Consider the following 23,294-nt stretch of genomic DNA (forward strand, 5'->3'; position numbering starts at 1 on the left):
TCTTGGATCAGGTGCGGGTCCCACTGCATGCCAGGGGAAGCCCGGCTGCGTGAGACAAAGGGACCAGAAGGTCAGGGCTAGCTTGAAGGTCTCTGGCCTGGGGCAGGAAGAAGGGTGACCAAAGGATGAGTCAGTTGTTAGCCAGAGGTTAGGAACTGAAAGTCTTTCTCAGATGCTGAGCTCTGAGGGTAATGGACTAAGCTTGTACACATTTCTGTCTGGGGGGTGAAAGATAAGCATATTTTGGGCTGGTGTGTGGCCGCCTGCACAGTCATCGCTTCAGGGCTGGGCTCTGGCAGGAGCACGCATGTATCTCTTGTCGCAGACAGGGCTTGGCTCTCCCTCTGGCCCAGAGCTGTGTGAGGCTGGATAAGCCTCACATGGGCAGTGTTTTCCTACAGTAATTCCAGATCTAACTGCTAGCTGCCCTACAAAGAGAAGTACAAGCTTAGTAGGGACTTGTAGGGCCCAAAGCCCTACTCTGAAAGTCATGTCTTAAAACTGTATTTTACAAACAAAACAAAACTGCTTTACAAATAGGCACAAACCTTTTTCTTCCTCCTCTTGGCAGGTTTCAGTGCACTTCCAGCTCACCTCTGGATGTGGGAGGTTTACAGGGCTTCTCTGGGAGCTTGAGGGCCATTCTCTCTCTTCCTGACTAGTTCCAGGGTTTCCCAGGAATTCTAGGGTCTGCAGCTGGCCCTCTGAGATGCTGCTGGGGTGGCATTCAGGGTCCCCACACTGTTTGTAGAGAGGTACCACCATCGGTGCAAAGTGTTCCGGGGGAGGAGGTTGCTGGCAGGTGAACAAATGCTTGGAAAAGTGTAGAAACATCCTCATGGAAACCAGAAAATCAATGTGAGTGTGCCCCCCCCCCCCCCCCACCAAAAAAGGACCTCATGCCACTGTACACCAGACGGTATGGCCTAAGATGGCTGACATGTGGAGTTGCTCTATGGGCCTAATTCATCCCCCTCGCACCCAAACCAGGCACTTGCTGTCGTCTCTCCATGAGGTTTGTTCCAAGCCCCAAACACCTGTCCCCTGCACACCCTGCACCCTCCTCTGCTGTTCCCTTTCCTACAGCTCCAGCTTCCTATGTGCCATACAGTTTGCTTCCCCGACGCCACTGGGGCAGAGCCCCCTCCCCCCCAAATGTAAGGCTGTGAGTTTTACCCCAGGAGCCTGAACCAGTGCTTGGAGCCTCAGCACATGTCAGGTCGTTGGCAGTTTGCACATGGCATCACTGGGCACCTGGTGGATCAAAACCAGCTACTTTCAAAATGATAGGAATCTGTCTAAATCTGATTCTGTGGTGTTTGAACAGCTACTCTGAGCCATGTGCTGAAGAGGACAACTCAAAACTAGAAAGACCTTTATTTTCAATCAGCCAGCCTGAAGCAGGAGGAGCCTGGCCATTTCACTGTCCCTACAGCCCCTGGTTTTCCTCGCTGCTCTGTTTTATATGTGATGCTGAGGGCATAAAGATTGCTCACTTAGTCAAGTGGAGCAACTAACCTGGGCGCCCTGGGCAGCTCTCTCATGGTGTGACCTTAGATTCCTTAAGAGGCTGGGCTGTGTCAGGGTTTGATGCCCAGCCAGCAAGACCTTCAGCCAAGGAAGGGCACGATGATGGGAGCCTTCGTCTGCTCAGATGTACTGCGTAGCACTCAGTTCTAGAAGAAGCCAAGAGTGGGATCTTCCGCTGGGCCCTTGGGGAAAGACCCTGCGTCTCTTCCCCAAATCGTCACACATCAGATCTGTTCATAGGTTTCACGCTGTGGGGCTGGGGCACCGGCAGCGACCAAACCTTGGTCTTCCAGACTCAGCCACGGCCTGCAGCCCCCCAGCCTCTGCCTGCAGCCCCCCAGCCTCTGCAGCCAGGGGTGCTGCTTGGGGCATTGAGATCCTGGGAGAGGGCATGGTGTTCCCAATGCCCCGAGGCAGGGCAGGCAGAGTGTCTGGGAGCTCTGGGGCAGTTTGCAGGGAGCAAATGGTTGGTGTTGGCAGAAATCCTAGGGGTAGTTGAGGGTGATAAATGTGCTCTGTATTCTTCCCACTGTGTTCTCTCCCCATTCCCTGCTTGAGAGAATACAGGCTTATTTTTGCATTTGAAACTGCTGACCACAGATTCAGCCAGCCCTCCGGCAGACCTGGGGGGGAAGCTTGGGATTGTTGGTCTGCTGCTTGAGGCTTCAGGGAAGAGACTGTAAGAACAGCCAGTGGGTGTGGGGAGTGAGGGCCATCGAGCTGCTTCCCAGCATTGTGTACCTGAATGCCCCCAAGAGAGGTCTGGGACCTGGGTGAGGTGGCAGCTCCCACCAAACCTCCCCCAGCCACTGGCCTGCCCCACACTGGGCTGGAGGCGGGCATCTTGGTCTGTCCATCCAGCTGGGAATAGCATTTCAGGGTTGGAATGTGATGGAAAGGGCACCGCCTAGCCCAGCTGGGACCGGGCAGGCCAGGCCTTCACAGTGGGCACGGGCCCCTCTCATCACCTGCTGCGGGACAGCGAGGATCAGCCGTGGGGACTTGGCTCAAGCAGTTGCTTCTCTTTGGTGTCAGACACCAAGTGCTTTCAGTGCAGGGGCTGAGCAGCCAGGCTGAGGGTGGAGGTCAGGCTGGCTTCCCTGCCGGGGAGTTTCAGAAGCTCCTGCTGGAAACAGCCCCTTGGTATGTGGTTCCCCAGCCGCCAGGAGCCCGTTCTCTGGGCAAGGGCTGCCTGAGAGTGTCACCAGAGCAGGAAGCGCATTCCTCAGGCCCCTCTCCTTCCTTCATTTATGAGGTGCTTCTCAGTGCCCCCGAGTATCCCACACGGAGTCAGCCATGCTGTAAGCAGTGAACAAAACGCAAGGCCCCACCTCAGGACTGCATTCTGGTTGAGGAAACAGCTTAACCAGCAGACAAGTAGGCGTGTCCTGTGGTCAGGTGCTCAAGGCAGGTGAACAGTGAGCAGTCAGATTGCCTGGGGGGCTGCGGCTCACTGAGAAAGTGGCACTTGAGTTGAAACCTGAAGGAGGGAAGGAGCTCCTGGCACCGAGAGAGACTTATAGTCAAGGACAAGTACAAGGGCCCTAAAACAGCAGGGTGGCTGGTGTAGCTGGGCCTGCCTGGGGTAGGAGACAAGGTCAGAGAACGTGGGCACGTCACTCAAGGCTCCTGGCATTGTGGGGTCTTGGCTGGAACTGCCGAGGTGGACGCCATGGGGCCTGTGGGGGAGGGCGGACAGAGGGCCAGTGCTGAGAAGGACTGGGCTTTGTAGGGCCCTGCAGGTGCTGAGACACGTTTGCTAATGGTCTGAGGCAGGCTGTGAGAGAAGCGAGGAGGCAGGGACAGCGTTGCCGTGTTTGGTCTGAGCTAGGATTAGCCTGAAAGAACCAAATTGCCATCAGTGAGGCTGGTTTCGACAGTTGCTGTGGTGCACCTGGGGCACTGCTGGCATCTGCAGGGAGGTGGGCGCTATGTGCTCCTCCCCAACAGGATGTCCTATGGGACTTGGCACCCCCACCCTTCCTGTGCTGCCCACGGCTCCTTTTGGGAGACAGGCCTTGCCCTGCCTGATGGGGGTGGGGCTCTCATCAGGTGTGCAGGAAGAGGCATGAGAAAACACCCCTGCATCAGTTGCATTGAACCTCTGAGAGAGAACAGGCTTCCCTGTGCCCTCGCACTCTGATTGGACTACAGAGTCCAGGGCTAGCCAGAAATACAACATTTTCCTCTCTTCAACATGCTGAGTCTGGAAAGATGCTTTCTTGCCCTGGGGGTCTCCACTTGTAGTTTCCTCCGACCAACAGGAGCGGTGTACTGGGAAGAAGTGCCCTCGGGCGGGGTGTTGTGTGATGTGTGTGCCTGGGTAGCAGTTGCTGTGTGCATGGGCGATGGCACCGACAGAAATGGAGCCTGCTGTCTGCAGCTTGTGTACGTCCGGCGTGGTGCGGCTGCACATCAACAGCTGGCTGGAGGTGAGCTTCTGCCTGCCCCACAAGATCCACTACGCTGCTGCGAGCCTCATCCCCCCTGAAGCCATCGAGCGGAGCCTGAAGGCCATTCGGTGAGTGCCAGCCCATGCACACTCCCTTCGGGGCCCCTTCTCTGCTGCCTGAGGTTTCACCAATTACTTTGTTCCAGAAGTTCTTTTCTTCCTGCCACAGAAATTGGCAGATCAGGCTCTCCTGTTTATAGAAGTAAAAACACATGTTTTTGTGTCTGGTTTTGTATAGAAAGGACCAGCTCCAGGTTTTCCCGTCTGGGCACTGCCTGGGTGGGCGGGGCTCCGTGCTGAGGTCCTCACCTGCATCCTGGGCACTGAGCATCCTGGGGAACAGACGTACCATTGGGGGGATATTGTCGTCAAGGTGTTGCTCACCGGTTCCTCTTACATTTGAATTTGAACATGTGGGATCTCCTGTTTCTTAATTTAATAGATTTCCTGCAAGGAAAGAGCTGAGCCCAATCTCCTTTTGTCCCAGCCCCCAACCAAGTCCTCAGTTTCCTTAAATATTCTTTAACTAAAAAAATAAATCTGGGCACATTGCAGAAAATGTGAAGGTGAGAGAAAGCAAAACACTGCCTCATTCCCCCCCCCCCCCCCCCGCAGCCTGTACTCCAAGTTAATATCTTTCCTCCTGGTTTCCTTGCTAAGCATATTTTTATGTAGTTCTATTCATAGTCGCAGCAGCGATTTTACTTTTCCCATATTTGGGACTCTTCTCTTTAGGAAAGATTCATTTATTTTTTTCAATCACAAATGTTTGCAGGGCAATCCCAGAAGTGGGAGATGGAGTCTGGTTGTCAGACCTTCCTGTTTTTTTAAAAAAATATGTTTTTATTGATTTCATAGAGAGAGGAAGGGAGAGGGAGAGAGAAACATCTATCTACCACCTCCTGCACGCCCCCTACTGGGGATTGAGCCCGCAACAGGGGCCTGTGCCCTGATTGGGAATCAAACCTGATTGGTGCACGGGGCGACACTCAATCAACTGAGCCACACTTGCTGGGCAGACCTTCAGTTTTGTTGTAATTTTTTCTTTCTTTCTGTGAGTGACAGTAATCCTTGCAGATGTTTAAAGGCCCTTGGACTTACCACTGCCCTTGTCTCTAATTCCTCCTGTGGTCTCTCCTTTCTGAGGTTCAGTGCCTGGGGGCCCCAGCTGCACCTCTGTGTTCCAGGTGCACGCCTGGGGCAGGGGACCTGTGTCTCACATGTCCTGCTGACCTGACTCTGCTCCACAGCCCGTACCATGCCCTGCTGCTGCTCAGTGACGAGAAGTCCCTGCTGGGTGAGCTCCCACTCGACTGCTCCCCGGCCCTGGTGCGTGTGATCAAGACCACGTCTGCCGTGAAGAACCTGCAGCAGCTGGCCCAGGATGCAGACCTGGCCTTGCTGCAGGTATTGCCCTAGGGCCCTGGGGGAGACACCCTGGGTAGGGAAGGATAGGTGGGAGGAGGGTCTGGGTCCAGCAGAGCAGAGGGCCCTTGTTTGAAGGTGGGAGGGGCTGGGGTGTCAGGAAAGCAGGCTGCCTCCATCCAGATAAGAGCCAGTGACAGTGGCTCCCGGGTTGGCTGGAGGCTCTGAAATCTGAGTCAGGTCTGGATTCAGAGCTGACTTCCTCTTCCTTTGAGGGTGGTGAGGCTGCAGCAGAGAGAAGTGAGGCCCTGCGGTGCTGGGAAGGTGCCAGGACAGGGTGGCTTGTAGGGCTGGAGCAGAGGTACACAGCATGTGGCCACATGAGAAAGCAGTACTGCAACCTCAAAGTAGGGGAAGTGAGAGCAGGACACAACATGGGCCTGCCCACATGGCCTTGACCACTCCCCTGCAGGGCTGAACCATGTGCTTGTGGGATGCCCTTTCAGATTGGATGGAGGCCCCTCAGCCCTGGCGGTGGATCTGGTTGGAGCCTGGGCAGGGGTCGGGGCTTCCAAGGAAAAGCATAGGAAGAAATTGCAGGCCAAGGGCAGGGGCTCCTCTGGTTCCGGTGACTGTGAGCACCGTGTGGCCACCAGAGGGCAGCAGGGCCTGTCCCAGGGACGTGTAGTTCCTGCGATGGCCACTGGGCGGCAGTTCTCTCAGGCTGAGGAGGAACCCCTGAGGGGAGCTTGTCCAACAAGGACTCGGGCTGTTTTTCCCCAAAGCAGTCATTTTGGATTCTGTCATCCAGAACAGGCCTTCCATCATCTGTACCCCATGGCCTCTGTCGGCCCCTGTGAGAATGTTCATTGGGTTCTGCCTGGTGTTTCATAGGGGCTCTATTGAGGACCACGTCCTGCCTGCCTTCACAGCAGACACGAACAGAGAACCTTAAATGCGCTCACTGTTCTGTATGTGCTGCAGAGCTTGTGTTCTGACCAGTGCTGGCCAGTGGCAGATATCTGTGAGTCTTTGCAGCTGCCATTTCAAGCTTCGAAAGAAGCTGACCTTCTGTCCACTGAGGCTGCCCAACATGAAGTGTGCCTGTACGCCATGCCTCACGCTTGCTCTCAGTCTGTTTGGACAAAGACAAAGCTTTGATGATGTCTCCTTTGCTTCCCTGCCCCAGCCTTGCATGGGGAGGAACTGCTGTTTCCTGGCTGGTGTCGTTGTCCAGAAGCTCCCCGAGGCCCAGCCCTGGTGGCGGACCTCACCAAGCTCTGGGAGCCCAGCTGCCACAGCAGGTGGCGCAGTGGAGAGCCCGTGTCCGTGTCGGGTGTGGATGTCACTCATCTACGAGTAAATGGGGTTGTTTCCCTCATGATAGAATTAATATGTTCTTTCTTACAAAAGTTCAAATAGGACACAGTTTACAGACCCAAAAAAGAGAAAGTCTGCACAATCCCATAGCCCAGACATAACTGCTGTGGATTCCTCCGGGTTTTTCTCATAGGTTAACGCATTATCTTCGAATAACAACATCTGGATCACACTGTACATTACTTGTGACTGCCTAAACCAGCTGTGGGCAAACTACAGCCCGCGGGCCGGATCTGGCCCGTTTGAAATGAATAAAACTAAAAAAAAAAGACCGTACCCTTTTATGTAATGATGTTTACTTTGAATTTATATTAGTTCACACAAACACTCCATCCATGCTTTTGTTCCGGCCCTCCGGTCCAGTTTAAGAACCCATTGTGGCCCTCGAGTCAAAAAGTTTGCCCACCCCTGGCCTAACAATGCCCATAGACCTCCACCTCCTAACCCCCAGGCCCTGTGTGGGACTCTGCAGGTGTGATTAAGGATCTGGAGGTGGGGCAGTGGTCCCGTATTATCTGGGTGGGCCCAGTGTCATCACAAGGGCCCTTGTAAGCGGGAGGCAGAGGGAAATTTGACTCCAGAAGAGGAGGTGGGGACGTGACCGTGATGAGGCCACATGCCAAGGAACGCTGCGGCCAGCAGAGGCGAAGAGCAGATTCTTCCCGAGAGTCGGAGGGGGCTGCCCTGCCAGCACCTGACTCCAGGCATGTGCTAGTGGTGGTGGACTCTGGACTCCGGAGTGGTGCTCTGACTGTGGGGAGACGCGGGAGATGGAGGAGAGTGGGTGTGTCCTTGCTTTAGAGTGAGTGTCAGTGGGGCTTGGGACGAGAGAAGAGGGTCAGCGATGGAACGGAAATGTCTGTTGTGTTCAAGTTGGTGGTGCCACTGGAGGTCCCATGTGCCAAATGAGCTGGGTAGAGGTGTCCTTGGCATCGCAGGCATTGCGTGCAGCAGGGTGACTCACCCGTGGAGGCGCTCAGTGATGGTAGAGGCAGCAGGCCTGCCTGGGACAGCGCTCACCGAGGCTGATGTAGCTCAGATGTGCCCAGTGTCTGTCTGTCCACCAAGTGAGGCAGTGCCCTGTTCTCAGACCGGGCCTCCCTGTGAGGCTGGAGGGATTTCGGGCATCGGTCTGTCTGTGGCCCATCTTGATGTCCAGGAGTCCAGGAGAGCAGGCGGTGGGATGTCCTCCAGGATGCTGAGCCACACGGGGATGAGTGCACGGGGTGGAGGGCATGTCTGGTGACCCCACATCCATTGTCACGGGAAACCCATCCCCTTGCCGGAGTCCTGGTGGGGGTGGGGAACCTGCCTCTGCCAGGATGTCTAGCCAAGCCCCTTGCTCAGCTGAGCTTACCCCGTGATCCTGGGTGTCCCAAATGTCCCTGTGCGTGTAGGACCTTCCCTCAGGGCCAGCCAGGACAGTGCGGGGCCCTAAAAGGAAATGACAGTCCCAAACCGCACAGGGACTAGTGTCAAAAGGCTTGTTGCTCTGAACATAGACAACGCTGTGTGTGCTGCTGTGCCCAGCCCCCTGCGGGAGGTTGGGGAGTCAGAGAGAAGCCCAGTGGGCCAGCCTCCCAGGCACTGTGCTGCCAGCCCCTCCGCCCGCAGGTTTTCCAGCTCGCAGCCCACCTGGTGTACTGGGGCAAGGCCATCGTCATCTACCCGCTGTGTGAGAACAACGTCTACATGCTCTCTCCCAGCGCCAGCGTGTGTCTGTGAGTGCCTCTGGGTTTGAATGGGAAGGGGGTGTGGCTGGCAGGCCCTTCCAGGGGGTCTCTCCAGGTTAGGCAGGACTTCCCTCGGACCAGATGCCTGGCCTGTGCTGTGCCCAGGTTCTGATTCTGGCCTGGCCCAGCACCACATGGGCCTGTGCACCTCTGGCACCTGCAGCCTTCACGAAGGGCCTGCGCCTGCCATGTCCACAGCCAGTGAGCTCCGTATGGGGTGCCTGATGGGTGGTCAGGAGCCTTGGCCTTTATTCCAGAGCCTCGAGGGGCTGTGGGGTGGCCTGTGCCCATGGCTTCTGCCACCCCTTGAAGGAAAGCAGCTGGGCTCTGTCCTCATTGTACCCACCCTGACCTCCCCGCTGTGCCACTGCGCCCATTCTCACCTCCCCACTGTGCCACTGCGCCCATCCTCACCTCCCCACTGTGCCACTGCGCCCATCCTCACCTCCCCACTGTGCTGCATTTCCCTGCTGCCTACCACAGGCTCATGGCAAGGGCCCAAGTGCTGTGAATTATGATGGGAGGTTGCTGAGCTCAGGACACACTTGTCTCACTGTCTCCAGGTACTCGCCACTGGCTGAGCAGTTCTCCCACCAGTTCCCGTCTCATGACCTGCCGTCTGTCCTTGCTAAGTTCTCCTTGCCCGTCTCCTTGTCAGAATTTAGGAACCCCCTTGCCCCCCCTGTGCAAGAGGTGAGTCACAGGAGCTGGGAGCCCAGGAACCACCCACCCAGCATTGGTTCCTGGTTTCAGGGCCCTCAGTGTGCTGCACCCTTAGCTGTGGTTCAGGGGATGGGAGGGGCCTCGTTGTGTAGGTGGTGCATGCCCTACCAGGGTAACAGAAAGCTGGCTCCCCAGCCAGGCACCTGTAGATGCTTCACCAGTGACCCAGCACTTAGGCAGTCACAACTCCCTCCCCCTCCTATACCCCCACGGAGCCCACCCTGCTGCAGTGGGTTGTTGTTAGTGTTAAAACCCCAGGAAGAGGCCCAGTCAGGAGAGAGCTAATCCTTCCTGGGGGGACAGAGCCCCCTGGTGCCCCTCTCTGGGCCTGGGTCCCACAGATGGAAGATGCTGAGGTGGTTTTGTTGTCACTGAACCTGGGCCCGCCCTCCTTTTCCCTTCTGTCGTGGTCCAGGTGGTCACTGGGTCTAGGTTCACTGGTACCCAGAGTGGCATCCAAGACGACCTGGAGAGGATAGGCCTAGGATAGAACCACCTGGTGAGCTGGGTCCGGGTGAGTGGTGGGTGGGGGCCCTAGGATGTGGAGTGAACGGGGGAGCTCCATCTATGTCTGGCCGGTTGAGTGTGGCCTGAATCTTCCTTCAGTGAACACCTGGGGCTCTGGGCAGAGACCCAGGGCAGGGCCAGATGGGACAGGTGTCAGAGATGGGGCCAGGTGTTCTCAAAAATGAAGTATTTGCTTTAATAAGCAGCAGATCTGTTAGACAAAACCAGTTTTTAGAAGCAGGCCCTTCCCTTTGTGAAGTTGTGAATGAGAAGGCGATCCTGGCTCCTCAGTGCATTTAGATGCCGAGTGAGACAGAGCTCTAAATGCCGTCTTTCATGGAGCCTCTGGGCTCCAGGAGCTGTGCCAGGTCATGGCAGCTGAAAGAAAGACACATCTTGCATCTGCACCCTCCCCCTCTCCAGCAGAGACTTCCTGCTGGTCTGGAAAGTGGGTGGATTTTTCAGGCCAGGCCTGCGGGGCAGCCTCATGCCTTGTCATGGGGCCCAGATAGAGCTGGGTGTGGGGTAAGGCTGCCTGCCTCTCACCCCTCCAGCTTTAGGCCTGGAATATGCTCTTCAGCGCTTTGGAGCCTCTGTTTTATTTCTTAATTTAATTTCAAATTTAGTTTACAATTCTTTTCAGTTTTATTTGGTTTTACCAGGTCATTCACACCCATGGTACACCCCTATTTCCATGCCTGGTCAGCCAGCCCCTCCCAGGAGGGGACCCCCAAAGATGAGCAAGTGGATGTGTGTCTGAGAACATGGACACCATCTGGGAGCATTTTCTTGCTCTCCTGTGCTGGAGCTCTGCCCACACAGGGCTCCTCATGCTCCTACGTAGGTGCTAGCCTGTGGGAGAGGGGTGGATGCCGTGCCCTGGGCACCGTACAGCTCAGCGTAGGTCCCTGTCCTTGGGAAGGCTTTTGTGTGGAGCTGAGGAGAGGACTTCCTGCTCTCAGGGCAGCTTCCTACAGCTTCTTTCTGCAATGTCACAGGGAAGGGGTCCCACAGGCCCAGCTCTGTTTGGTGGGGTTTGCGTGGCAGGGCCCAGTGGCCTGGAGGAGACAGGGTAGCAGAGGGGTAGCTCTGAGCTAGGAGGGCACATGGCCTCCATGTCACAGGCCCTGCTCCTCAGCTCTGGGCAAGAAAGGCCTAACACTAGGGCAGCCCAGGTGTGTGGTGCGAGCAAGTGCAAATATGGCCTCGCTGCTCTCTTAGCCTCTCTGCCTTCCCTGGGGTTAGCTAAGAGCTCCTTCCTGAGGGCCCCTGGAGCTTATGCACCTCCTGATCTCCAGGCTGACTTGTGGGGGTTGTGTCTTAGGCCGTGGCTCCCCAATCCGATCAGGTAGGGAACAGGGTGGTGGTGGGGGTCAGCCTCCCCCGTGCCCCAGGCCTCACACTGCTGTCCCGCAGACCCAGCTCATTCAGATGGTGGTGTGGATGCTGCAGCACAGGCTCCTGGTCCAGCTGCACACCTACGTGTGCCTGATGGCCTCACCCAGCCAGGACGAGCCCCGCCTGCGCGAGGATGAGGTCCCCTTCACTACTAGGGTCAGCGGCCGCAGCCTCAGCACACCCAATGCCCTCAGCTTTGGCTCCCCAAGTAGGAATCCCTTCCCCGGGCATCAATCTGGTGGTGGTCGGGGGTGGGGGTGGGGGGTGGTCGAGCACCTGGGGAACACTTGGGAGTGGTGGCCAAGAGGTACATCAAGGGCACTGCTGGGAATGGCCGAGGGACTTCACGTGGCCACCCATGCACACACTGCCTCACGCGGGCGGCTGGGTCCTCACGCAGCCTTCCTAGAGGAGGGCAGGAGATCCGTCTCCCCACTTTCCTGCACCTCTGGCTCTGAGGAGGCTGTATCTTTGGGCTCTTGAGCAGGGCTTACTCAAGCCAGGAGTAGCCTGCCCCGGCCTGCCATGCCACCCATCACTGGGAGGACAGTTGAAACCTCTGCCCCAGGGCCTATGAGAGACAGTGACTGCCATGGTCCCTTCTTGAAAGAGCCATGTGGCCATAGTGTGCCCCCAAAGGCAGCAGCCATTGCCAAGCCCGAGTCCCTGGGCTTGGGGAAGAAGAGGGGCTGGAAGGCTTTGCGGGAGGTGCCTCCCAGGCTGAGGCTTGGCCTCCGGCTTCAGGTTCAGGGCGAAGACCTGTCCAGCCCCTCATGCATGTTGGGTGGGAGGGATGTCCTTGGGGGCGGACTGCTCCCTGACCCGTGCCCACCCACAGCCAGCAGTGACGACATGACGCTCACCAGCCCCAGCATGGACAACTCCAGCGCAGAGCTTCTCCCCAGTGGAGACTCCCCGCTGAACAAGAGGATGACAGAGAACCTGCTGGCCAGCCTGTCCGAGCACGAGCGGGCAGCCATCCTCAGTGTGCCTGCAGCCCAGAACCCCGAGGACCTCCGCATGTTTGCCAGGTGGGAGCAGGGAGACAGGTGGGGCTAGGTCCAAGTCTAGGGTCAGGACAGGAAGTGGATGGGGCTGTACCCAACAACCCGCAACGTAAATCTGTTGACGACAAGTAGCACTCACCGGTTGAGGGATGTCCCATACACTGGGGTGTCCCTGCCGCTACCTGTGCATGCCAGGCGTGAGTTCAGTCTGCTGCCGAGACACCGTCTGTACCTCTGTCTTCAGGAGTCTCTCCAGGACTTCCTGGGGTTTGTCACTTCCTGGGAAGCAGCAGCAAGTTCTCATCCCCATGGCTTGGCAGTGATTTTCCCAGGACTTAGCCTGGGGGTGGGGATCCAGATCCCCACATCATAGGTGACACAGACTTGGTCACACCCACCCAGTTTGGGGCACTGTAGACGATGGTTTTCTGGAGGAGGTCAGACTGTCCGGGACTGAGCCCCCAGTGAAGAACCACATGCTGGGCAGCTCTTTCAAGCAGCTGGTCCAGGCCTCTGTTCAGTCCCAGGCCGAGACACCCCCTAGAGCAGTGACCCCATTTGGATCCAGAGCCACACGGGACTCGCTGCCAAGCAGAGTGAAAAAGAGAAGCCTCCCCAGACCTGTCCCCCTGCACTGCCCCTCCCATGTCAGAATGCTGAGGGTGGTGCGACCCTCGGGCTTAAGTGGGCTCGGGGGTTTGAACAGGAATGTGTTCTCACAGACCCACTTCAGAGAACCATGGTGGGCAGCAGGCCCAGGACACTTGCCTGCTCCTGTTGGGGGTTGGGGGTGGGCATGGGCAGCTGCCTCCTGGGCCTCTGAGACGCCCTCACCAGCTCTGTTTTGGCCTGTGGGCCGCTCAGTGGCTGTTGGAACAGAGGCCAGCCTGGGCTTGTGCCGCCCTCCCCTCCAGGCTGCTGCAGTACTTCCGTGGCCGCCACCACCTGGAGGAGATCATGTACAATGAGAACACCAGGCGCTCGCAGCTGCTCATGCTTTTCGACAAGTTCCGCAGCGTGCTGGTGGTGACCACCCACGAGGACCCAGTCATTGCCGTCTTCCAGGCCCTGCTCACGTGAGCCTGGCCGAGGGTGCAGAGGCAGGCAGCTGCAGTGCAGGGGGGCACCCCATCTCCCCACCCCAGGGCTCCCTCCCGACCTGGCCTGAGTCCTTTTAGCTGAGACCCGACTTCACCTGCGTCAGCTGCCTCCTGGGGCGGCTACCCTCTGCATTCTCACTTACCTAGTCCCCAAAACAGGTCCAGTGCCTGAGCTGAGAAGGTGAGGCTCTGAGCTGGGGAGCCGTCCAGGACTCATGTTCTGAGTGAGGCCTGCATGCTTCCCACACAGATTTGGGCCACATGTTTCTCTGACCTCCCTCCCAATCCTGCCCGTGTTCCCCGGCCCCTTCCACTGCTGCCCTTCCAAGACGGAGGGCCCAGTGCCTGTCCTGTCCTGTGTGGCCCCGCACTGCCCCTTCCTCCCAGCTTGCTGTGGGCCTTCCTGGCCCGGCCCTCGCCACAGCCACCAGGAGGCTCATGCCTTAGCCATCCACTCCCCTTTGCCACCTGAGGCCTGAGGGCTTGGGCTCGTCCACGATGCTTACTTGGCTCCCTGTTGGGGTGTCTGCACTGGCGTTCCCAGTCCTCCCTCACAAGGGTGGGGGTGCAGTGGGCCTCCATCGGGCCTGAGGAAGGCAGTGCCCATGCTGGGCCTGGCTCGAGGTGCCCGCTGCACACGTAGCCCCTGACAGCCACACCCTGGAGGAGGAACTGATCATTGAGGGGGCTCTGGCTGAGACACAAGTGACACGTTTTCTAGAAATAAAGCATTTATTTGGTTTTTAAACAATAAAAAAGCCTGTCCTTAGCAGGCCCTTGCTTAGACCTGTGTGTCCTGCTCAGCTCCTCTGTCCACCACACTGACCCAGGGGCTGCCCTGGATATAGAAGCGCAGGGGCTTCTGTGCCCACTCTCCTGCGTTGCCGATGCCCACTCGGGCTGCTGCCACCACCGCTGGCTCCCTGGGCCCCGGGGGGCTGTGCTCTAGCCACACAGCCTTGTCCGTGGTGAGGTCTCGTTGGTCGAAGCTCTTGTCGATGGCCAGGGCCTGACAGAGCTTGGAGGGGCCACTGCAGAGCTCACGGTCTTTGAGGGTCCGGCCGGTACTGCCTTTCCGGGAGGTACTGCGAAGCTGCCGCATGGTCTCCAGGCCCCCCAGGGGCTCCAGTGCTCGCAGCAAGACACATGCTCCATCCCCTGTGGGACAGACAGACAGGACTAGCCCTCCCTACCCAGGGCACAGCCAGTGCTGCAAGGATGATGCAGCTGCCTTCCTGAGCACCCATGTACTCATTCACAGTCCAGACCCACTTCCTACACACCTGCACCCACAAGGCCCCAGGTGGGGCCTCCATGAAGCCAGAGGGCCTGACCAGCTAGGGAGAACCAGTGAAAAGGCACGGCAAGTGCTTGCAGTTGGCCTCCTCTGGTTTGGCTACCAGCAGCAGCTTTGGGGTTGGCAAAGGAAACCCCAAATGGCCGGTCCTCCCTGGGCATGGTCATCTCTACCCAGGCCCAGGGTTCCCCCATCTGCCTCTACCCACTCAGTGTCTATTGGCCAAGCCAGAAGGTTGGCTCTGAGCAGCTAGCAGTGTGCATAGGATGCCGGGTGAGCCTCACCCCACGACTCAGTGGGGAGACAAACAGTGCAGAAGGAGGTGCCTGCTGATAGCACCCCTCCTTTGGGATCCTTTCTGGCTCCTCAGTCCAGGCTACTTCAGCAAATTGACACCATGGGCCCAAGAAGACATTTGTCCAAATTCCCTTGGCCCTGCATGGCTAGGGGCAGTGATACCTGGACCCTGGCCAGAGAAGCCCAATCCCAACAAGGCCACTTTCCTGAGACACCAGCTCTGCTGACTCACGTTGGCCTGCCCTTCTACCGGGGGGTCTGAGAAGCTCAGCCTGAGGGGTGGCCAGGCCAGTCCCCACTCTTGGGCCTCACCATACAGGCCTCACCAGCGCTGGGAGAACCCTGAGTGGATGCAGCAGCTACACTCCCTGCACAGCCAGCAGCTGGCAGGTGGGGTTTTGGGGACCAGATGCTTTAACCAGCCAGTTTTCAAAGAACCTCAAGATAGACTAAGGGCAGCCTGGCCGGCATGGCTCAGTGGTTGAGCATTGACCAATGAACCAGGTCACAGTTTGATTCCTGGTCAGGGCACATGCCTGGGTTGTGGGCTTGATCCCCAGTGTGGGGCATGCAGGAAGCAGCTGATCCATGATTCTCTCTCATCATTGATGTTTCTATCTCTCCTTCCATCCTCTCTGAAATCAATAAAAATATATTTTAAAAATTAAAAAAGAAAAAGGTATACTAAGGGCAGACCTAGCCGTTTTGGCTCAGTGGATAGAGCATTGGCCTGCAGACTGAAGGGTCCCGGGTACGATTCTAGTCAAGGGCTCGTACCTAGTTGCAGGCTTGATCCCTGGCCCTGGCTGGGGCTCATGCAGGAGTCAACCAATTAATGTCTCTCACATCGATGTTTCTCTTTCTCTGTCCTCCTCCCTTCCACTCTCTCTAAAAATCAATGGAAAATTTGATCCTTGGGTGAGGATGCTCAAAAAAGAAAAAAAAAAAAAAGATATACTAAGGGCAAGCAAAGACTTGAAATTCCAGTCCCTCTAATTGCTAGGCCCTGCCCAGCCCACCAGCCTCAGGGCTTCCTCTGTGTCCATGCCGAGCTGCTGTAGGTGTAGCACGTCCCTCACTATCTCGCCTCCCAAATGGGCTGCAGGAGCAGCCTACCCCCTCGATCCCATGTCCCTTCTCCTGGAACGCACCTGAATCCTGCACCCTGACATAGAACCAGAACACCTTAACTTCTTCCCACAGAGTCTCCAGTCTCAGCTCTACTCCATCTGCACCACCCGTTGGCCTTGGCAACCCCCGCCCCCCCCCCCAACTGCTCCCCTGGTCATCTCTGCACTGCGTCCACCCTGAGGGCAGGCAGGCATGGAGCTCGACCTTCGCCCCCTCTCCCTTGATGCACCTGGATAACCTTTAGCCCTAACTGTGTACCCATGTGGTTTGCTGCTCCCCTGAACTAGGTGTTCCTGAGGCATGTTGGTCATGTGTCCAGAAATAACGCCACCTCCCACATCTGCCCTGCCCACCCTCAGAAGCCCCGGCTCCTCCCTCCCTTGCTGACCACAGCCTCAGACACCTCTGGACTCAGTCTCCCTCCTTATCTGAGTTCAGCCCCACCTCACATGACGACCAAAATAAGCTCCAGAGTGAAATGGCCCTGGGGGTGCTCCCCGCCATCCTGATGTCCAGCCACTGTTTCCCTCAACACCCTTTTTGTGCCAGGCACAGGGCGTCGGGTTATCCAGTCCTCATGCCCTTGCAGCTCTGGCAACGAGCACCCCCAGCTGCCCTCTAGGCACTCACAGCTCCCACGCCCCTGGAATCATTCAACAAATGTGTCTGACTTACAGCACAGCAAACCCGTCCCCACTGGCCTCCTCAAGCATTCGCTCATCTTGGGACCAGCATCAGGCTTGGCAGACAGACGCGGGGACTGGAAGCCAGCATGGGCTGGGCAGACCCTGCTCCTGTCAGCAGTGGCTCTGCTAAGATGGTGCTGTGGGCTTTGTCTTTAGAGCACAGACCACCCAGAAAGCAAAGCCACCTGCTCCCAAAGCACAGAGGCCACCCAGACAGGTCCCATGAGCTGAGTGGGTTCTGGGAGCCTAGTCCAGCATCTCCCCCCGTGGCACCGACATTGGGGCGAACGGTTTTTTGTGATTCTCCTGGGCATTGTGAGCTGTTCAGCACCAACCCACCAGCCGTGATGACCCACAATGCCTGCAGACAACGCCTAATGTTCCTCCAGGGGGGCAGAATCACCCCATAACTGGCCGCCTGGCAAGGCTCCTGCCAGAGCCCTGCTCGACTCAAATAGATTTCACCCTCCTTTTCCCACAACCAGCCCCTCCCGAGTCTACCCCGGCCTGCTGGTGACACCACATCTGAGCTCTGGAGCCAGCGGTGGCCTCATGGAACCTGTGTGTTATGTGTTCGGGTCAACCCATGACCTCTATTTCATGGGGGTCCCCAGCCCCTCTGACCACCCTGTGACCACGGCCAGAGCTCCTGAACCCTGACCTAGCCCAGCAATGGCACCTCCTTGCTCAAACACCTGCCCTACCCTGGTCTTCCCAGGGGGCTGCCAGCTGCCAGCTGAGGGGGCTGTGTCCAGGCCTCCTGCTCCAGCCCCCAGCACTGCTCACCTTGGCTGGAGACATTCATGCAGAAGTACATGCCATAGATGAAGTACACATACAGGGTCCCTGGCTTCATGAACATGCCGCGGTTGCGGGGGGTCTGTCGGCCGCCCCTCGAGCGGGCAGCTTCATCCTCGGGCCCCAAATATGCCTCAGTCTCAACAATGCGGCCCCGGAGCTCTGTGCCATCGTCGAGTCGCCGGACCAAGACCTGTGGGCACCAGTGTCGGCTCAGGACAGGAAGGGTGGTTCCCTCCACCTGACAGTCCACAGCCTGGACCGCACCTCCCTAGCTCTGGGCACACCAGGGCCAGCCAGTTTCCCTCCAACGTCCCTCTGTCTTGGCGGACCTCTAGACAACAGACCTTGTTCGCTGAGTGTCTTGTCCATAGGTTGCAGCCATTTCAAGCTCTGGCCTTGGCTGGGCTGCAAACCAGCACTAGTGCATTCACCCCTCCATGTCCTCTCAGGCCTCCCATTGCACTGCCTCCTCCTCCCCAGGGTCCCCCTGAACTTACATGCTTAGGCTGGGGCAGGGCAGCATGGAGGACACCCCAGTGTTGCCCCACCATGGCTGCCTGTGGACTAAACACCAAGTACTGGCACGCTCAGCTCCTGCCACCAGCTGAAAGGCCTTTCTGAGCAGCAGGACTGGCTGCCCGCCGTGCTCCTGGCTGAACCATGGCCTGGGTGTAGCCAGCTCCACAAGAAATGGGGTCAGTGTGGGCAGTGGGCCAGGAAGATGAGCCTGACTGCAGTTGGCTTGGACAGTGCCCTGGGCAGGGGTGGGGCCAGGAGGGGCCAGAGGGGCTAGCCGAGGACAGGGGCAGGAATTCTCACGGGACGGGGGGACAGGTGGGGGGGGACAGCGGGTGCTCTCAGGCCAGCGGAGCACCTAGGAGGGCCGCCCAGGGGATCCAGACCTGCGGAGTGCTGAGCATGCGGAGTCCATGCTCCCCAGCTGGGGCCCTTCTGCCCTATGGAGGGGACTGCCTCTGGGCTGGGCAGCACAGAATGGCCCAGTGTCCAAAGCTCCAGGCCTGACTCAACCAGCGTTCACAGTGGGGCTTTGGGGGCAGCCACCTCCCCAGGGATGTGCCTAGCACTGGCCTTGTCCTTGGGCCAGAGCAGTCAGTTGGACAGCCAGGCCACCCCTGCCTTAGCCCAGGGAGCCCAGTGTCTGCGGCCGGGATCTGTGTCATGGGACAGGGAGGCGAGCGCTGAAGCTGGACACTCTGGGGTAGTGTCAGAGGAGGCCTTCCTGAGACAGAGGAGAAAAGGGGGTCGATGCCTCCCCTGGGAGCCCATCTCCAGGGCGAAGAGGAAGTCCCATTCCATCTCAGATGAGGCCTCACTTCCATCCTCCCAGGAGATCAAGGGGGCGTTGCTCCATGAGCCTCGCTCCGGTTTCCACACCTCAGAGACCAACGGGGTGCCTGCCCTTGGGAGGGGAGCGTCTCATGGCTCTTTTCTCACTGTGGTTTTTTAATTTGAATTTTCTGCTCTGAATTTCATTCTGATAACGTTTCCAGATAGTAGATGTTGGTTGCCTCCCATGCCCATTACAAACACATCTACTTGCTGGTGGAGGCAACACCTTCTCAGACAAGAGGGCGACTTGAGGGTGGTCTGGGTGTCATGGCAACTCACTGCTCCTTGCAGTGACCTGTAGAGGGGTGACCCGAGCCTGGCCCAGTGGTCTGCAAGGACATCCGCTGGGAGGCTGTGAGAGGCTGTCCTCCCTGGCTGCAAGGACACAGTGCGAAACCCTTCTCCGCTGGAGACTGCCCTCTCTACCCTCGGGCTCGAGCGGGCATGTTGGGGGCCTGAGGGAAACTGACACACTGAGGCCCTTAGGCCCTTGACCTGATGCAGGGCCTCCTCTGCCCCATGAGCCACGGTATGTGAGAGCATAAACCCTCGTTACGCAGGGTTCTTTGAGGAGGAGCTTTTGGCCCCTGCAGCTGAAAGACAGGTCTGGCCCGTAACCACGAAGTCCTGCTTTAGGTTACACCCCACTAGCTCACACTGTAGGATGTGTCCTTTCACACCCAGCGCCTGCTGCCTTTTTCTATTGTCACAGAAACGGAGCCACTTGGCCACTGTAACCTAAAGGTAGTCTCATGGGATCGCGAAGAGGACCAGAAAGCCAGGAACAGCACCCCGATGGTGCTCCAGACAGATGTGGCCCAAACTCTGCTGTTGCTGGCACGTGGGCCCTGCACCATCCCTGCTTCCCGGTCTAGACCCTGAGCCTGCTCTGAGCTACAGGGGTCACGGGGGAGCCAGCAGTCGCACTGTGAGCTGCTGTGGCGAGCAGGAAGCTGTGCGTCAAGGCAATCCTGACACTGGGCAGTCCGTAGGCCATGGCCACTGCTCTCATGTGGCTAAAAGCTCTCACTACTACACAGACAGACAAGCTACAGAGGGGCACTGTGTCAGGGGACGGGGTGGAGGGGGTTAGGGGGGGGACAAAGTCAGCCCCCCACAGACACACACCGGGGCCAGCACTTGAAAGAAACCTGCCCTGAGGGCAATACCAGGTGGAGGCCAGTGTCCTCACAGTCTCAGCATTCCTCCCAACTGGTTCCGGACCCACCCCCTCCCAGATGACTGAGGCGAAGCTCCCAGTGCGGGCTAAGCAGCTACCTGCGTGAGGACCAGCGGGGCCAGGTCAGGGACGCCGGCCCGGTGGCGAGAAGTCTGGTGCCCACAGACGCTGCGTGGTGATGGCCACTTCAGCGGAGGCCCAGTCACTACGTCGACATTACCTGTCCCAGAAACGCCCGGGCCAGGGGGACTGCAGGCTGGTCGAAGAAGTCCAGTCCCAGGCGAGCAGGGGGGTCTCTTGGGCTTGAGAAATAGATACTGCGCTGGGGACCCGGGGTGTTGGGCAGACCGAGGCGGGGCTCCCTGGGGGAGGGTGTCGGGGTTCCATCTGGTGGGCTCTGATGCTGCTCTGCCCCCAGAAGCCGCTGCTTTTTCAGCCCCAGTTTGCGGGAAAGCTGTTACAGGAAAGAACAAAATAAAGCATCTGAATTAGGAGCGGGCAGAGGGCTGTGCAGCGGAGTCAGGCTTGCAGCTTCAGGACCGTATTTCACTGCCTGCCTCAGTTTCCTCATCTGCAAAATGAGGGCGACCGTTCTGTGCAAACAGAATGCAGGCCCGATGTGCTCAGGGCCTGGCTCAGGAGGGTCCCGGAGGTCTTGGGGAAAGAGTGCACGTGAGGAAAGGCTGGTGGCAGCAGAGACAGGGCCAGGGTGACCACTGCATCACACACCCACCACGTGCAGGACATGTGCAACTCTGGCAAAGGGCTGCAGGCCCAGGGAGGGGACAGTGGGCACCCGCGGCTGGCACAGGGGGGCTGGTATCCTCTGACTCCCATTTATCCTATGGATCCCGAATGAATTCTGAGCTTGCTTTTGGAACCTTTTAGACCTTAACCAGGAATTTGGTGGGGGAATGGATTGTGTCACCCAACACCCCCCTACCACCACCACCAGCTGACACATCCACTGTGCCAAACCCCCCCTCAGAATGGCCTAGAACAGTGGTCGGCAAACTCATTAGTCAACAGAGCCAAATATCAACAGTACAACGATTGAAATTTCTTTTGAGAGCCAAATTTTTTAAACTTAAACTATATAGGTAGGTACATTGTTATTAACTTAATTAGGGTACTCCTAAGGCTTAGGAAGAGCCACACTCAAGGGGCCAAAGAGCCGCATGTGGCTCGAGAGCCGCAGTTTGCCGACCATGGGCCTAGAACAGGGGTCCTCAAACTACGGCCCGCAGGCCACATGCAAATACAAATATTGTATTTGTTCCTTTTTTGTTTTTTTACTTCAAAATAAGATATGTGCAGTGTGCATAGGAATTTGTTTATAGTTTTTTTTTAAACTATAGTCCGGCCCTCCAACGGTCTGAGGGACAGTGAACTGGCCCCCTGTTTAAAAAGTTTGAGGACCCCTGGTAGAAGGTCTGACACACACGGGTGGGTGGACACCAGGCTGACCACCTGCTTGGCCGCACTCCAAGCGCATGACTCCCTCCTCCCCCCGGTGAGTCCCCATTGTCCTCTGCCTCATGACCCAGGATGTCAGGACAAGCAGGGCAAAGGTGAGGTCTCCTGAGGGACGAGGAGGTTCTGCTGAGACCTGCCCACTCTCTGCCTCCTTCCTGCCACAGCGACCCCGCTCCCACCAAGGAAACCCGAGCACACACCCTGGCTGTTCTAGGAACGGCTGACCTCCCAAGGGCAGGGGAGAGGAAGGAGCAGGTGGGCAGCAGGGCCTGCGAACATCCCCTCAGGGGCTGCTCTCCAGCAGGACCCGTGTCTCCCTAGCATGTGACAGGCCCATTATTTTTAACATAAGTGCTGACGTCCCATGTCAAGCAGAGGCCGCCAGTCTGCTGAGAATGGACGCTGACGTGACCGTCTTTGCAGCCCAGCCCATTTGCCAATCCCCACCAGGGGCTCAGACTCTGGGGCGCTGATGCCCCTGCTCTCTCCCTGAGTTTGGCCCCTGGCCTGCCCCATGGCACTCGGCCCACCCTCGTGGGTGGGGGACTCACTGGCTGTCCAGGGACTGAGGCCGAGAGGCCTCAGCTTCCCCATCACAGACCTAGGATTTGAAACGGCCTCAGGCCTTCGTGGTGACGGTGATGCAGGCTGTTTAACCCGAGGGCTGAGGAACCCGGTGACCCTGCTGTTGCACCCCAAGGTGAGTGGGGTCTCAGACCGTGCACCCAGGTGCCTCACACGCATCGCCCGGCCCTGGTTGGAAATGAGGGTTCCCTGGGTGAGAAGCTCCAGAAAATGACCCGAGGTATCCATGCTCCTGTTTCCTCGTCTACGGTCAGGGAACCGACCACACCTGCCCTGAAAACAAAACGAGAAGCCGGGAAAGCACTTGGCTGGCATACAGCAAGCACTGTGCTTTCCCTTGGCTGGCATACAGCAAGCACTCAATGGCGGGAGGGAACCCTGACCACAAGGGATACCTCCGGGCAACGCCTGGGGATGAGTTTCTTGCCAGCTGAGCGGGCCTGGCCTGGGTGCGGGTCTCCAAGGGACCCGCCACCCCTGGGCTAAGAGGGAGCGCGCTGATGGGCTGTGCCGGACACGGGGCCGGGCTGACTGCTGCGCGGGCGGGCTGCTCCTAGGCAGGGGCATCTGAGCCGGCCCCAGTGCCCAGCATCCAACTGGTGTCGGGGTCCCTTCCCAGACCTCCCTGGAGACCTCGGGCCGGGCCTCGACTTTTTTTCCGGTAAATGGAGCTCGGCCAGGAGCCCGACCCCGCCGGCAGGCGCCCGCCTAGGAACCGCAGACCCGGGGGAGGGCCGCCGCGCGCCCGTTACTGGTTTTCCGCCGACTGTGCGACTCCGGGTGGGATGTGCGCCCTCGGCCGTGCGGGAGCGAGAAGCGCGCTCACCAGGGCGCGCACTCACCTGGGTCCCGCTCCGCACGGGCATCCCGCGGCCGGGCCCGGACTCCTGCGGGACCCGCCAGCCCCCCGCGGAGCGCACCCCGCAGCCACCCCCGGAAGCTCCGCCCCGGCCGGCGGTGGGGCCGGCGCCTGCGCAGAGGAGGGCGGAAGCCCGGGAGGGCGGCCTGGGAGCGGGCGCCGACTCCGCCCCGCAGGAGGGGCCGGGCGGGGCCACACCGCGGTGGATCCGCGGGACCCGGGCTCCCGGGAGTTCCCCTGGCCGGGCGCCTCACCCCCATCCTGGACGCAGGCCCGGGGGTGCTGGGGCTCTGCGCGGCGAGCAGGGGGAGACCCGCCGCTCCCGTGACCTGCCTCCGCCCCGCGTGCCCTCCGCTTCTCCACCAGCCGCTGGTGATGCCGCCCAGGGGACTGGTCCGTCCTGAGCCCTGCCTGGGCCCTCGAGGGGCTCCTGTTCG

The 23,294-nt window shown here is 58.5% G+C and overlaps 2 protein-coding genes across 5 annotated transcripts in view; one reads left to right on the plus strand and one right to left on the minus strand.

The window, feature by feature from the left end:
* Window positions 1-13,981, plus strand: part of NPRL3 (NPR3 like, GATOR1 complex subunit) — a 39,258-nt gene extending 25,277 nt beyond the window's left edge. For all 4 annotated transcript variants that reach the window (XM_070413404.1, XM_070413405.1, XM_070413406.1 and 1 more), the window contains 7 exons: window positions 3,914-4,051; window positions 5,233-5,389; window positions 8,342-8,448; window positions 9,024-9,153; window positions 11,107-11,296; window positions 11,927-12,119; window positions 13,010-13,981. In XM_070413404.1, coding sequence (XP_070269505.1) covers window positions 3,914-4,051; window positions 5,233-5,389; window positions 8,342-8,448; window positions 9,024-9,153; window positions 11,107-11,296; window positions 11,927-12,119; window positions 13,010-13,175 — 1,081 coding nt within the window. In that variant the 3' untranslated portion in view covers window positions 13,176-13,981. The remainder of the gene's footprint in view (window positions 1-3,913; window positions 4,052-5,232; window positions 5,390-8,341; window positions 8,449-9,023; window positions 9,154-11,106; window positions 11,297-11,926; window positions 12,120-13,009) is intronic.
* On the minus strand, window positions 13,909-22,944 carry MPG (N-methylpurine DNA glycosylase). Its single transcript, XM_070413408.1, has 4 exons — window positions 22,841-22,944; window positions 20,158-20,391; window positions 17,393-17,597; window positions 13,909-14,353 (listed from the first exon to the last, which is right to left on the minus strand). Exons 1-4 carry the CDS (start codon window positions 22,862-22,864, stop codon window positions 13,977-13,979), a joined length of 840 nt encoding a protein of 279 aa, XP_070269509.1. The 5' UTR covers window positions 22,865-22,944; the 3' UTR covers window positions 13,909-13,976.
* Window positions 22,945-23,294: the final 350 nt, after the last annotated feature.

The sequence above is a fragment of the Myotis yumanensis genome, unplaced genomic scaffold, assembly GCF_028538775.1.
Source record: "Myotis yumanensis isolate MYYU_CA2020_CCGP unplaced genomic scaffold, mMyoYum1.0.hap1 SCAF_4, whole genome shotgun sequence".
In the NCBI taxonomy this organism is placed as follows: domain Eukaryota; kingdom Metazoa; phylum Chordata; class Mammalia; order Chiroptera; family Vespertilionidae; genus Myotis; species Myotis yumanensis.

What these genes read in the sequence shown, in the direction of transcription:
- MPG (XM_070413408.1), bottom strand. Translation starts at nt 22,864, where the DNA reads ATGCCCGTGCGGAGCGGGACCCAG. An exon ending in CCGTGCGGAGCGGGACCCAG is followed by an intron (nt 20,392 to 22,840) that starts GTGAGTGCGCGC and finishes TTCCTGTAACAG; the next exon opens with CTTTCCCGCAAACTGGGGCT. An exon ending in CATGAATGTCTCCAGCCAAG is followed by an intron (nt 14,354 to 17,392) that starts GTGAGCAGTGCT and finishes TCTGTCCCACAG; the next exon opens with GGGATGGAGCATGTGTCTTG.